Source organism: Tyto alba, unplaced genomic scaffold, assembly GCF_018691265.1.
Source record: "Tyto alba isolate M040663 unplaced genomic scaffold, T.alba_DEE_v4.0 Super-Scaffold_14, whole genome shotgun sequence".
Taxonomy (NCBI): domain Eukaryota; kingdom Metazoa; phylum Chordata; class Aves; order Strigiformes; family Tytonidae; genus Tyto; species Tyto alba.
The window spans coordinates 53,077,252-53,091,354 of NW_024881276.1; the positions used below are offsets into that span (position 1 = coordinate 53,077,252).

At 38.8% G+C, this 14,103-nt stretch overlaps 1 protein-coding gene across 2 annotated transcripts in view; it reads right to left on the reverse strand.

The window, feature by feature from the left end:
- F5 (coagulation factor V) overlaps positions 1–14,103 on the reverse strand; it is a 42,642-nt gene that overhangs the window by 22,950 nt on the left and 5,589 nt on the right. The window contains exons 1-8 of one of the 2 annotated variants that reach the window (XM_042788704.1): positions 13,307–13,458; positions 12,540–12,725; positions 9,405–9,496; positions 7,896–8,018; positions 6,406–6,618; positions 3,381–3,524; positions 2,225–2,446; positions 1,313–1,478 (exon numbers count right to left, since the gene is read on the reverse strand). In XM_042788704.1, the coding sequence (XP_042644638.1) occupies positions 1,313–1,478; positions 2,225–2,446; positions 3,381–3,524; positions 6,406–6,618; positions 7,896–8,018; positions 9,405–9,496; positions 12,540–12,700 (1,121 nt within the window). In that variant the 5' untranslated portion in view covers positions 12,701–12,725; positions 13,307–13,458. Of the gene's footprint in view, positions 1–1,312; positions 1,479–2,224; positions 2,447–3,380; positions 3,525–6,405; positions 6,619–7,895; positions 8,019–9,404; positions 9,497–12,539; positions 12,726–13,306; positions 13,459–14,103 lie in introns of those variants that run through there. The other variant, XM_042788703.1, reaches the window with a different exon arrangement.

A 14,103-nucleotide genomic window follows, 5' to 3' on the forward strand; every position in this document is an offset into this window, starting at 1 on the left:
GTTCTCTTTGTAAAAAGGCATAGCTGAGTATAGAAAAAATAAACAATTTGCTTACAATAGCAAAGACTGGAGGAGAGACAGGAACAGATAATCTTAATCCCAGTCAAGCACCATACAATAAGTAGTATTACACTCAGGTTTAAAAACATTAGAATTGTTAATGCTGAGAACAAAACTAGGGTAAATACTGAGAAGTAACACAGAGTAATGTGTTTGTCCTGGTCACCTGTTCTTCAAAAAGGTTACTGAACAGGGATAAGATCTGTTATTTTGAACGCAGGAGGAAAAGATGAGAGCACTGAGGCAGTTAAGTAATGCCACATAATTAGCAGGGAAGGATATAAATTTGCTCCATGCAGTCCCAGTGCAAATAAGAAGGGAAGCAAATCATACCAAAGAAAGAGGAATACTTTACGTGAACACTATACTCTAAAGAGGTATGTGAAATTATAACCCCATACATCGTAAGGAATTTGTCTTGTTCTCCTTAAATCCTTAAAGGTTCTTATGAGCATCAGCTTGTAAAGTCACCAGTATTCTAGCAGTAGGGAACTGACAGATTGCAAATTTAATCTTACAGTGCACTGGCAGCATTGTGTACAATGACCTCACGTATGTTACCTAATTCCTTTGATTTACCTTAGGTTGAACAAAATAACCCAATATGCTTACTTATGTGTTTTACGACATCTACATTGGTGCCATAAAAAGGTCATTTATAGAGACCTCTCCTTCTCCCATTCCCTAAACATTTTATTGTACTGAACTTTTAAAAACTTATTCTCCAGAAATATTCCCTCCTTCCCTTTCCTTCCTCCTTAAGCATTGTTTATTTCAGCAGAATTCAAGTTGAAAAGTAATTTAGAAAATAGGCTTGTATGCTACTTAGCGGATTTCCTAAGTCATCTCCATATTTTGGGCTCTGGATTAAAGGCAAAAGTAGGTGTCCACTTTTGGGCTCCTCAGCAAAGAAAGTCATTGACACACTGGTGAGGGTCCACCAGTGTGGCCACACTGGAGGGCCACCATTGTGAAGCTAGAATGCATGACACACAAGCAAAATCTTGGACATAAGGTACAACATGAGAAAGTCTGATTAGATACAAGGGAAAACTTTTTCACTGTGAAGTTGCAAAGGTGCCCAGAGAAGTTGAGGAGTCCCCATCCTCTGAGACAATGAAAACTCAACTGGATAAGGCCCTGTGCAACTGGATCCAACCTTGCGTTGGATCCCCAGAGATCCTCTCCAACCTGAATTATTCTGTGATTTCACACTAACATCCCATATTATGTCGACAAAGTATTGTTTTACCTATCAAGGCTGTCTGGAATACTTGGGGCATAATCCCAAGTAACTTCTTCTGCAGCAATGAAATATTCCCAGTTTCTGACCATAAGACGTTCTTTATAGGAGAGACGACTCTTCTTCACCTCTTTGTCCCCACAGTCTCTTATAGTGAGGTAACCGTGCATTCCAGCTAATTGAGAAGAAACAGTACCATAGTGATTTTCCATTTTATGAACCCTTACCACTTCAACTGCACTTCTAATTTCTTTAGATAAGGTTGCCAGCAACCATTTGTTCATCTGATTGCCACCTCTTCAGGTTTGGAAAGGCTGCATCCATGTAGACTATATAAAGACTGGGAGCCTTCCAAGGAGTGAGCCCATATTAACCAAATGGACTATAGAAGCTCTCTCAAATAGCCCTCTTTGAAAATACCAGCTGAACAGATAGAAAGCTTTTTTCTTTTTTTTCCCCAAACATGTATTTCAGCTCTTGTAAGAGAGACATTTCTCTCATTCTTTAAAACAGAACTCTGATCACTGCTGAGAGATACCCGCTTTCAAATGATGAACAGCAAATGTTTTCATCAGATTGAGTGTCCCTTAGATGAAAGGGCTCAGTTTCTCAGGAAACTGATGGCTCCTTACTCATTTTATAACAGTGCTTATATCCGAACAGCTCACAGAGACTTAGAAGCTGAAGTACTGATTCACTGTTGCTCTGTAATCTGCACACAGCAGTAAAGCTGCAGATAAGAATGCCTTTTAGTTCATCATGCACTTCTCATTCCAACAGAATTTCCTGTTCTCCAGTGGTTTTAGTGAAATGACATCTGTCTGAAAGGGTAACTGTACCACTGCAAAACAGTAGAAGCCATTTGGGACAAGGAAGAGAAGGTCACCTCTACAGTTTCCTAATATATAGATGTTTCCTTGCCTTGAAGGTGCTTTTGGACAAGAGAAGATATCAGCCACCTTCCTTCCTCAACCGCTGTCATGTTTACTGTGGTTGATGCTCCTCCCACTAGGTTAACAGTAGAAACTCGGCGGTGTTTTTGCTCCATGGACTGGCCATTGATATGAATGGAGAAAATTTCTGGCTTGGAACTCATGCCTATCAAATGCCAGCTAATGTTGTCATATGCACAGGCCTCTAAATCTGAAAGAGAAATGAGAGTAGGGTTCAGAATACAGGCAAATCATGCAAGCTCCCTTTGGACACTAGGTCTGAAGTGAATATTTGCTCAAAACATTATTAAAAAAAAAAGCACAAAAAACTGACTCCTGTGATCAGTGTTTGCAACAAGAGGAAGTTTCGGAAGATTGTAAATGAAACAGATACTAAAATCCTGTGTGTCAGTGGAAGCTAAGTGTTTAAATCCTACGTGCAAGTGACAACCTGACTTATAGTGAGCTGGGGAAGGAGGAAAACCAGAAGCCTCCTTTGGAAAGCTGATTGGTCCTTGGCTGGGAGGGAGGGGGGGAAAGCAAGGATACAAGCTAAAGTTGTATCTAGTGACAGTAACTACCCTATGCAATTTTTGTTTAAAAAAAAACAACCCTAAGACAGTCTTTTATATTTCCTCAATGAACTGGACAGAGACATGAAAGTAGGTCCTTAGGAGAACAAGTGAAAAACAGTAGCAACCGAACACTCCCATTACCACCTTCCTCACCTTCCCACTTAACAGTTTAATTTAACGGGAACTGACTTCCTACTTTCAGGCAGTTCTTCACCTAGTATGTTCTATATGCTGTAAAACCAGCAGTTCACTTAACCATATCACACTCTCCCCATCAGCAGAATAAAAAAAAAAAAAAAAAAAAAAGGAGGAATTTTTTTTTTTTTAAGTTAGTAATCCTGTTCTTCAAGCAAAACTCTTCTTAGAAGTAATCTTGTTGTTCTTATCAGCAAAATGGCATGCATTCCTTCCAGCAGTACAGTTTCTCTTCTAGAATTTAGATGCTCACAGACATGTTCTAAAAAAGGCTGTATCCCATTCCTCCACATTCCTGTTCTCTTGGATAAAAGACAAAGGTAATATTCAGTCTTCATCAATGTTAATTTCATTTCACATAAACTGGAAGAGTACCTGGTAATGTTCCATCAGTATAGCCATTGATTGTGTACTTGAGTGATGCTGTTTTTTGCCAACTCTTGTTTTCATCAAACACACCAAACATCAGCACATACTCCTTGTCAAAAAGTTTCTGTGACCCATCCTCATTTAGGCTTCCTGTGAAGAAGAAACAACAGGTCTTAATTTGAAGCAGAAGTAAAGTAGTTTTCACATCAATGTGGTAGCATTAATGTGCATTTAATGAGCTTGCTTCATCTGTTAAGCATGTACTGGCTGAGCCTGACCAAAACAAGACCTGAAGAATGCTCAAAGTGATTTTTATTTACACAAGTACTTTTGGGTTAGGTAACCACAAAATCAAAAGTCTGTAATATTCCAGAGGAGATTAAACAACTTGCAATGTATTGTCTCAGACAATTCTGGCAACTCATCGTAGGGATCACCTTAATGAATGGGAGCACCAAACAGTCCTCTATCCACAATCAGATGCTGGCCTCTCTTTTGAGACTGTGAGGCAAGGAGAAGAATAGATGGCAGAGTCACCTGTAGTGTGAACACTGTCTTTTCAAGCACTACACTGAGGTCATCAGCTCCTTTAAAAAGCATAAAACCAACCACTTGACAAACAACCTTTACATACAGAAGACTTCAACAAATACTTTTGAATCAGATCAATTATAAGCAACCATCTAAGTTGAGTTTGTGATACAGGTGTGATTTCTGTCAACAAGTAGAATTAATTCTGGACATGCCACACAGAACTGGTGTGATTTTACTGATTCTTTCCATAGATTGCTCACATCAAAAACTTCCATTTGCTACTCCCAATATGTAATCCAGGATTAAAATAGATGTCCTTCTGGACTATAGGAACTAAAGATTTGGGAGCTTTCTGATTATTCTACTTAGGAAGAGACACTGGCAGTGGAAGCAGTTATCTTTAACGTAATACTTTTTACTTATGACAGGCTACAATGTCCTGTTTTTCTGCATAAACGAAGTCTCGGATCAACAGAGAAGTTTATCTGCTTGTCACACAATGAACATTCAGTCAGTGCTTTAACTCAGAAGTCTACTTCTTATAATCTTCCTAGGTTATACCACCTATGCTGCTCTTAATGTGTCAGGCTATGGTGGGTTGACCCCAGCCAGCAGCCAAGCACCCACACAGCCACTTCAATGCTTCCCCGGCTCCACTAGGACAAGGGAAAAGAATAAGAAGAAAAAAAGTGAGAAAACTTGTGGGTTGATAAAGATGGTTCAACAGGTGAAGGAAAGAAGGGAAAAAACCCAAGAAACACGAAAGAAATTACTGATCTCCCACAAGCAGACTGATGCCCAGGCAGTCTCTCAGGAACCTTGGAAGTCAACACTCCTCATTCTCTTCACAGTGCTGCTTCCTTTACCTCCAGTTTTTATTGCTGAGAATGATGTTACATGGTAGGAAATATCCCTTTAGCCAGTTTGGTTCATTTGTCCAGCTATGTCCCCTCCCAACATCTCACTTGCCCTCAGCCTACTAGGTGGGGAGGTCTGAGCAGGAAAAAAGAGAAAGTCTTGACACTGTGCAAGCACTGTCCAGCAACAAGTAAAACATGGGTGTGTTATCAACACTATTTAGCCACAAATCCAAAACACAGCACGATATGAGCTGCTGTGAAGCAAGTAACTCCATACCAGTCAGACCAAATATATGGGCATGTTGCACACTTACCACATGCAGTGCCCAGTCAAAGAAACCCTGTTCAGAAACTTTAAAATGTGAGTAGTTAGATGTTTGTCTTTGCTCTAGCTAGAAACACATGCTCAAATTGTCTTGAAGGTCGTGGTCAAACTAATCCATCTCAAACTTACATCCAACTCAAACCCGCAATATGTGCATGAATTTGAGAAGTCAGAGAAGGAAGAAAAGCAAGTAATTCCAAAGCATTTGTCCAGATTAACTCCACCAGTATGCCATAAAGTGCATGCATACACACAAACACAGAGAAAGAAACCCCAAGAAAATCAGGAAAATAACAAGTCCTAGATAATACTAAAAGCATTAGTTCTCAAAAATCTTCAGGAGGAACATATTAATACTAATGCCACTCCTTTGAGGTGATATGAGTAGGTGTTTTCTACATTTAATAGATATTTATCAGTGAGAAGAGTGCCCTTGTACAACCCACACTGAACCGGTTTTATGTTTACTTTCAGGAAAGCCTCAAAGTCCAAGTCCCTGCAGTCTATACAGAGTGTCTGACTCAAACTGCAGGGGAAGAGGATCAAGCTAAATAAGTCACAGAGCTTTCACTAAAAGAAGGATATATAACTTGGAAAAATTTAGTATTTAAGGGACCAACAAGTAGTTTAAGTACTATAGTGGCATGCTGTTTCACACTTCCCTCAAATCAGTGGCATGTACCTAGCACTTGTTTACAAGTCCTACAAAGCACCAATTTGTATCAATGGAGGTGGAATTCAGTGACTCCAACTGCTAAAATCTCACGTCCCTGATCACATGCAAAGCCATTTTTAAAGACTTATAATCTGTTCAAATTTGGCCGTATTTTCAAATGACTAGTAAAATACACACTGCTCTGTGATTTCAAACCCTTGTTACAAGAGTGTGTGCTACAGCCTCTTGATCAGACAACCTTTAAAAGGCATGGGTAAACCAGTTATTTCCTGCCTTACTTTCTGGAATGGCTGAATCATTTTGAACAAAGCTTTAAAAAATATTTTTTCTAAGACAGGAAATTTGAGGTCGTATATTTAGCAGTTAAACAACTGAAAATGCAACCAGTGCAGGCAAATGTATCTATTAATAGCACTCTCTCTGTCCATCCTATAATTATAGGATGGAGATGCATGAAAGCTCCATTTAAAAACTTTAACATTGAAGAGAAAGATGTTGAAAACCGTTTACTTTACACTGCATGTAAAGATGTGAAAAGGAAAGTAACATATCTTCCCTCAATATCATACAACCTTAACTTTATTAAGAAATGACAATGTATTATTATCTTACAGTAGTTTTAAAGTATTTCATTACCTTTCTTACAGATAAGCAGTGCTCCAATCAGACCAGAGTTAAAATCCATTGCCATGTTCTCATGAGAATAATATGCATAAGTAAGACAAGGAAGGTCAGCTTCTCTTGGACCAACTTCTTCTGTTATATCCCACACATATGTGTAGACCTGGCCTGGAAGTACAGCATCATCTCGTTTTTCTGCAGATGATGTTCTATCATCATACAGGGAGCCTGCCAAGAAAAGAGTCAGTAGGGTGGCGTGAAGACAAAAGAGCAATTAAAGCATCTGCAGTGTCCTCCTACAATTCAAAAAGCTTGGTTTGTTTCTTGCCTGTATGATACTTCATCTTCAAAGAGACAACTACTCATTCAGCTCACAATGTGGAGAGTAGCACAGGGGAATGCAGCTATTCCACCACCCTGTTTCTTACAGATTAAAGATTTTCTAGAACTGTCATCACTGCCAAAAGGTGGGGCTCTTCACCATTCTGACTGGGGTTAGGATGGCATGAAGCTTCAGCCTCTGCTCACTGATACTCTGTGGAGGAAGACTGCCCACTTTGTCAATTTTCTAATTGTCTCATAAAGCCACTGCACAGGCTAGCATTGCCTTGTTGCCTTAGACCTTTTGTGCACTGCATATCCAGATGGCAGTAATGGCTCATGTCTATGCTTGCCATATCCAACAAATCTGCAGTATGACTAAGGGGAGTCAGAGGATCAAAATCCTAGGTGCAAAAGGCACATCAATAAGACAGTCAAACTGAACTGCCTATCACTTCCAATAACGTGTTCTGTTCAACTCCATTAGATGAGGTTGCAAAACTCTTTTTGTACCAAGAAAAGCCTTTTGTACAAAGCCTTGAATAAATTTGTAAACCGCAGGTCAGAGCTCTGGCTCAGCATCCAGGGCAGAGCAATCCATGAAGCACAGGCCATCAAACTCAAGCTGTGGTAGTGCAGACATTTAACTGTCAATTTGGTCACATTTTATGATCTCTTTTTGCTAGTCTCATGAGGGTTCCAGGAGCAAAATACCACAAAGCTGTGCGTGAAATCCTGAGTATCAGAACAACATGATCAGCACTGTCAGCTGGCTTTACCAATAATGCATTGAGGTATGCTATTGCAAAATATTTGGAAAATATTTTTAAAAGACCTGTATTTAAGAGTTTACATGTCCTGAAGAAATAGAATAGTTTACAACTACATGGAGGTTGAATCAGATGACCTCCAGAGATGCCTTCTGACCTCAACCACTGATTCTGTGAAACAATACTAGCACACAGGCAGCTGGTCAGGAAACTGTGTATGTCAGATGACACTCGTATTCCTACTGTTACACTGATGAACACGAAAGGAACTAACAACGGGTGTAAAGTTTTACTCCAAGATCAACAGATATTTGTGTTACACATATCCTCAAACATTGGTCTGGGCCCCTCTCAGTGTTTCATGTAGTAGTCTACAAGTAAATGAACAAAACACGGAGTTTTTACAATATTTACCTTCAGTATTTTTGCTGTAAACTATGCCTTGGGGATGAATACTGACTGGCTTGTCAGCCATATTCCTAAGGTGAACTACTAAAGTATCTCCCACTTCAGCACGCAGAGTTGGTCCCAGAAGTCCTGTAGTTATTCAAGATAGAGAGAGGATAATGTGAGCAAAACAGTATGTTTAGTGAAGCAGAGTTCTCTCCCCCCATTAGGAAATGTGAGCTCTCAAAATACAAGTTGCAAAATTAACATAGGCAGAGAACGTAACATCACTGTAATGAAGATTTACCTGTAAAAAGGCACATGGGGATTTAAAACCTGGAGCTCAGAGTCAAGAATGTTATAAATTGTGTATCTGGCAACTAGCACTTAAAAATCACAGGAAAATGGTATATTTGGAAAAAAGTTATTTTCAAATACAGAAAATTTGTCAAAAGGTTCATGTTGAGGTTCATTGGGAATTTCTAGGAATCCTTCACATACAATTTAATTCAATAGTTTTAGGAAAGCAGACATCTTACAATTTAAGAGTTTAGAGAAATGCATCCAAGCATATATCTTTGAATAGCACTCTCAATGCCAGATGTCACAAAACAAAAAGAACTTTCAATCTCAAGATATTATCCAAAGAAATAATCAGTTCCATGTTGCAAATTTCTTGAGGCATAGCGTGTAAAAGGTTTCAAGGGGGACTTGTATCCCTACTCCCCATGTTGCAAAAATAAGCAGTGGAAGAAACCTGCAAAAACCACCTTTGGTTTGTTAGTCTCTTTCCTTGAAAATTATTTTGTAAATTTCTTTATCTGAACAGATAGAAGCAGTTTCAGAAAACACAGGGGAACAAACAAAACTGGAAGGAATCAGATCATAGACTTTTCAGGGCAACTTGTCACAATTTCATATCAGCAATCTCACACACATTTACTTTGAAATCTAAATCTGAACATCTAACATCTGAAGTTACTTTATCTATTAATATGAAGCACAGATAAACTATATAAGTACTCTGCATAAGTATGAGAAGTACCATACTTATGTATGGCATAAGTACAAGAATTTGCCTCCATCCATTTAAAGTGTCTTCACGCAGTAAGAGATGCAAAGGCAAGGGACTATCTTCCACACCCAACCTCATAGCTTTGCTTTTCCTTTCCACTGACCTATCAGGAATACAGTTAGCCTCAGGCCTTAAGCTCCTTCTGTTTGAATTTATAGTGTCACCATTGTGACCGTGCTGTACAAGTCTAAATGTGCACGGGAAGTCTCATCAGCTGCTGAAAACAAAGGGAACGACTCTGTACTGTGCAATTAATTTGCAGATAGGACTGAGCCCCAGCTGCTGAAAATCCAACCTTTCTGTGGCCTTTGAAAGCCTAGTGCACTGCAGAGACCCCACCCCCATGCCTATTTGATTTATGTGCAAATCAGTGGACACAAAAATACAAGCTTGCTTAGCTTGTTACTGGCTTTGTAACAAACAACAAACAAAAATACTCAGAACACTTGCTTCCTGTTTACCTGAAAATATATTTGCTGGCTTTTCTTTTTTAAAATCCACTTCATATTCTCTGTAAGAAATTTTCTTAAACACAGGATCTGAATGTTCCAATCTGAAACCAGAAGAGTTACAAGAAAATTTAAAAAGATAAAGATACCCAGAGATGTCATTGCTGTTTAATGGATATGTCAGAAAATGAATCCTGGAATTACATTTAATCATTTGCACGTTTTGCTGAAGGCAAGGCACACAGTACAACTCTTTGTAGTATCTTCCCCTTTCCTTCTTACTCTATTGAATCTATGATGTTCCCAAGCTAGGACATTTCATATTAGATGTTCAATTACAGTACCTAGCACAGTTTACACCTGACTTTGCTGGTGATTTCTGTAGGTTCTTTTGATTCTGTGATGAAGATGTCTTGTTTTGTCCATTTAGGACAAAGGAAAATGTCTTGACCATGCCTAACTTAGAAATCACATGACAAAACATAGTGAAAGAAACCTGAATTTCTCTTTACTCAGCCTCATACTTGAACTTCAAGAGGCACCACAAGGACTCTACAACAGCATTAACAGCAAACTCCTGTATCAGCAATGACCTTGGGGGCAAGCACAAAACTGTTCCCTGACAACAACTAAGGACCTCACAGCAAGTCAGAAAATTGCTTTCTAAGAAACTCTGCAAGTGTCCTTAGTCTTGTTAAGTAGATGAGTCAGGCACCCAGTAGACCACACAATGTTTTCTTAGAAAATACTTAGACAAGCAGAAGGAAACCAGCACACACCACTTCTGGAACAGAAGTGATGATGACAAGAGGGCTGGAGCTAAATAGCTTGTATTTAGTTTTACATTGACTGGTTGATTTCTTATAGTATGTATAATGACTGGATCCAACAGTAATTCCACCTGCTTTTTCTGTAATGCCCTTTCAGGCACTTTTGATAGTGGGAAGCTGATGGGCTGCTCAAGCATAGAGGCTGGGCAGAGAGAACAGTGAGCTCGCTTCAGTGACATCCAGGGTCCATAAGGGGGAGATCTCTTTTCATAGAGATCTTTTGTAAATTCTTCTGCAACACTCTCACAACAGAAGAGTCAGGCAGAAGCAGTTCGTGTTTCAATTAATTCCCCTCTCTTTAAAGTCACTGATAAAATTGTTTCACTCTTTAAGGAGTAGGACCTGATCCATAAACTTCATTGACAAGTGCTGCTGTAGTATGGCAATGTTCAGTAGAATGCGCACATAAGACTATGGGTCACAAGAGGAAATTTTTCACTGTAAATTATACAGCTGGAAAGAACAAAACGTATAGCTTACTAACACTTCAGACATCTCAGACTGTGCAAGCTGGTCTAGTTAGGTAACTTTTGGGAACGGCAGCAGCAATGCTGCATGCACAGATAATACGTTTTCATTTTGCTCTGAAGTGCCTTATAAATATCATGTGTACATGGTAACAAATCTCAACAAAGACAAGACACTCAAAGAAGTGTCATTTTATAGCCTGTATGATTGGAAAATTAAGGAAATAGTTCAGGAAGAACCCATGTTCTTTTCAGCCTCTTTTCAGTTTTTTAGAACCAACAGCAGCAAAGTATCAGGTTCTTACACTGTACTGAAATCAGAGCAAGTTACATACCAAATGCCTTTGGGATCCAAGCCATTAGCTCTTCCTTAGTGAGCACCTCTGTATTGGTTTTGGGGTTTTTTTTTTTTTTTGAGTTGAATTTCTATAAACTCTACAAAGCTCATCAGACCCATTTGGGATGTGACTTTCTTTAACTACTTATGTGAGATATTTCAATAGGCACTGTGTATGAGAAACGCCTAGCTAATCCCAGAGTATTTCAACTGAGGTTTAAGGCAGTCTTGTGGGTTCCTACTGCACGAAAACAGTCTATTCACACTGTAATGCTTAATGAAACAGCAGTTGATGCTTATATTGATGGATTCAGTGCAGATGAGAATGAAGTTCTAACTACTAAATTCACATGCTTGCATCAATACTTAAATGGCATTTGACTTCATATTCCTACATTTAAATCCTGTTTTCATCTGTACTGCCAGTTTGACATTACGCCTATACCTGTTGTATTAAACCTGCAAGGGGAGCTTTGGAAATCATAGAAACTTTGTTTCAATTAAGTCTTGAAAAAAAATAGGTAGAAAGTCTAAATCTGAACTGGAAAAGTCCCTTCCATAACATCCAGAAATGTAATATTTAAAAAAAAAAAATCACAAACTACACAAAAATAAACCAGCCATCCACTATATAAGAAAAATGCAGTAGTATCCAAATATACTCTTCAATGTAGGAGAAGTAATTTGTACCATTTTATGCCATTTCATGAACAAATAAAAGCTGTGTATGGTGACTATAGTGAACACAGCATAAAAATTAAGACTAATTTAAACAGAATTCTAAATTACACCCAAGTTTTGTTATTTGTAGCATTGCACTTGCAATGTTTATTATCCTAGGGATAATATTGGTAATGCACATAAGATATTTTGTATGCTTGAGTTACATATACATATAGGCTGGCCATTCTGCAATGCTATCTGAAAAAAAAAAAAAATTAGTATTTTCACTTAATGAAGTATAGAAATGATTGCTCCTACAAACTTTACTCGGCAGAACTCAGGATGGACATTTCACGGAAACTACTGAACAACTCAAACAACATAGCTAGTTCCAAAGTTCATCAGCCTCTGATTTAAGTGAAAGTGAGAGTATCCAAATGAGAACATATTTATTCCTTCAGCAAATTCTAAAGTCTGAAAGTTTTCAAAATCTTACCAAACACGGCTGAATTTAATATTGCTCAAAACATATATACCTAAAATAATTACATTAAAAAAGCCAAACATCAGCCCACACAGATGATAAAAGCAAGCCCTGGAACAAATTTACAAACGTGCTCTGAAAACATAAAAGTAATTCTATCCACTAACGAAGTAAATAACAAGGAGCTTTTAATACTTCACTGGCTCCAGTTCAGATCATGCTGTTTAAAGTCACACAAGTTCCTCTGAAGTCAACAGATCAGGCTCTAAAGTCCTCCTGGGCTCTAAAATTCCACAGGAGATGGGAGACATAAGACACTTTCAGTCACAAGACTAGTTTCATTCTTCTCATCCTGTACGTTGTTACCTGGACTTTTCCTCAGATTCCGGTTTGTAGGTCCAGCTAGTGATCTGTGCAGCTATATAGTGCTCCCTGACCTTCACAGCTCCCACCACATGCTTCTCTGAGTCTGGCCACCATGAACCAAGCAGAAGCAAGAGAAAAAGACGTGTGCAGTGGAGCGTCATGGTACAGATGCCTGCTGATGCTGCTCTGGAAGACAAGGCAGAAACTGCTGCTTTTATTGCTGTTGCTGCTTCTAACTTCCCCTCAGAAATGAAATAATTGTGATGCAAGAGGGTAACAGCATTTGCTATGCTCAGGTCATTGCTCTTCACCTCCTCCTCCCCTTGCTGACAGGGATCCAACAGAGAGAAAAAAAAAAAAAAAACCAAACCTGTTTAAACTACCTTCCCTCCCCTCCTCCACACCATCTTCAGTGAGACACAAGCACCAAGGAGAAGCAGCTTCAGTCCCACTACAGACTGTGGTCGGGTCATTGTCTACCAAAGCAGCAGGATATCTGAGACAGAAAACAATTACTTAGATGACTTACAATTACAGGATATTTGAGTTGCATAGTTAGGAAGAAGCGGGTATATTTTCCATCTTCCCAGAAAACAGAAACCCAGCACGTGGCTGGCACTGATGGAAATTTCCCAGTTAGATGCTACATCCCCTAAGAAATCATTCCCAGTTAGAAAGCAAAATGCTAAGGGATTAGGTGTGGGGACTAGAAGAGCTAAACCTAGTTCAACTCTAGTACTTCATACTCATAACAGTAATCCAGTAACCTTTCCAAACATGTTGTCAGCTTCAGTTTGGTTTCTACTACACTCTCAAGTATCCCAGGTACTGGATAATGAACTGGCTTCTCAGTGGCAGGTAACAGGTCAGCCTGAAGACTTACCCACAGGCAGAATTCTTCCAATCTAGTATTGATTAGGATCTGTTGACATTTATCTAAGGAGAAATGATTAAGAAAATACCTTTTGATAAGGTAATTCCCCATGTCAATTATATCACCAAAAATGTTTCCCTGCTTTTGCTAGTGCTGAGTTTGTTGAAACCACAAGTAAATTGTTGAGTGTGTTTCCCATACATTGGGATTACTGGAAAAAGAAAAATCCCAACCTATTTTTTTTCCATGGACGGAAGATCACAACAACTTTTTCAATACTGCTTTGCTAATGCTTTAATGAAAAAAGTTACTTAAAAACCCAAATCAAAATAATTCCACTCCAGATCCAGACAAAAATAAGGACATTTCCTCAGACTACTTCAAAAGAAAACCTGATCTAGGTTTGATATATTGTTCAACCACAGAAAGGTCTAACTGGCAGCTTGTTTAATTCTGTCCAAACTATATAGTACCATGTCGCCTTAGAAGAGATAGGGAAAATGGTTGGAAGAAACTTAAAAACCAATAGCTGAATGGTCCCTACCAAATTCAAAATAGTTTGGTTCCTAAACCTGAAAACAGTCATCATCCCTTGGAAAGCGTAAGACTATAGATATCACGAAACAGTTTCAAGGCAGTAAATTGAATTTAAATTACATCCTATTACATCTGGCTGGAGTTAATCACTTG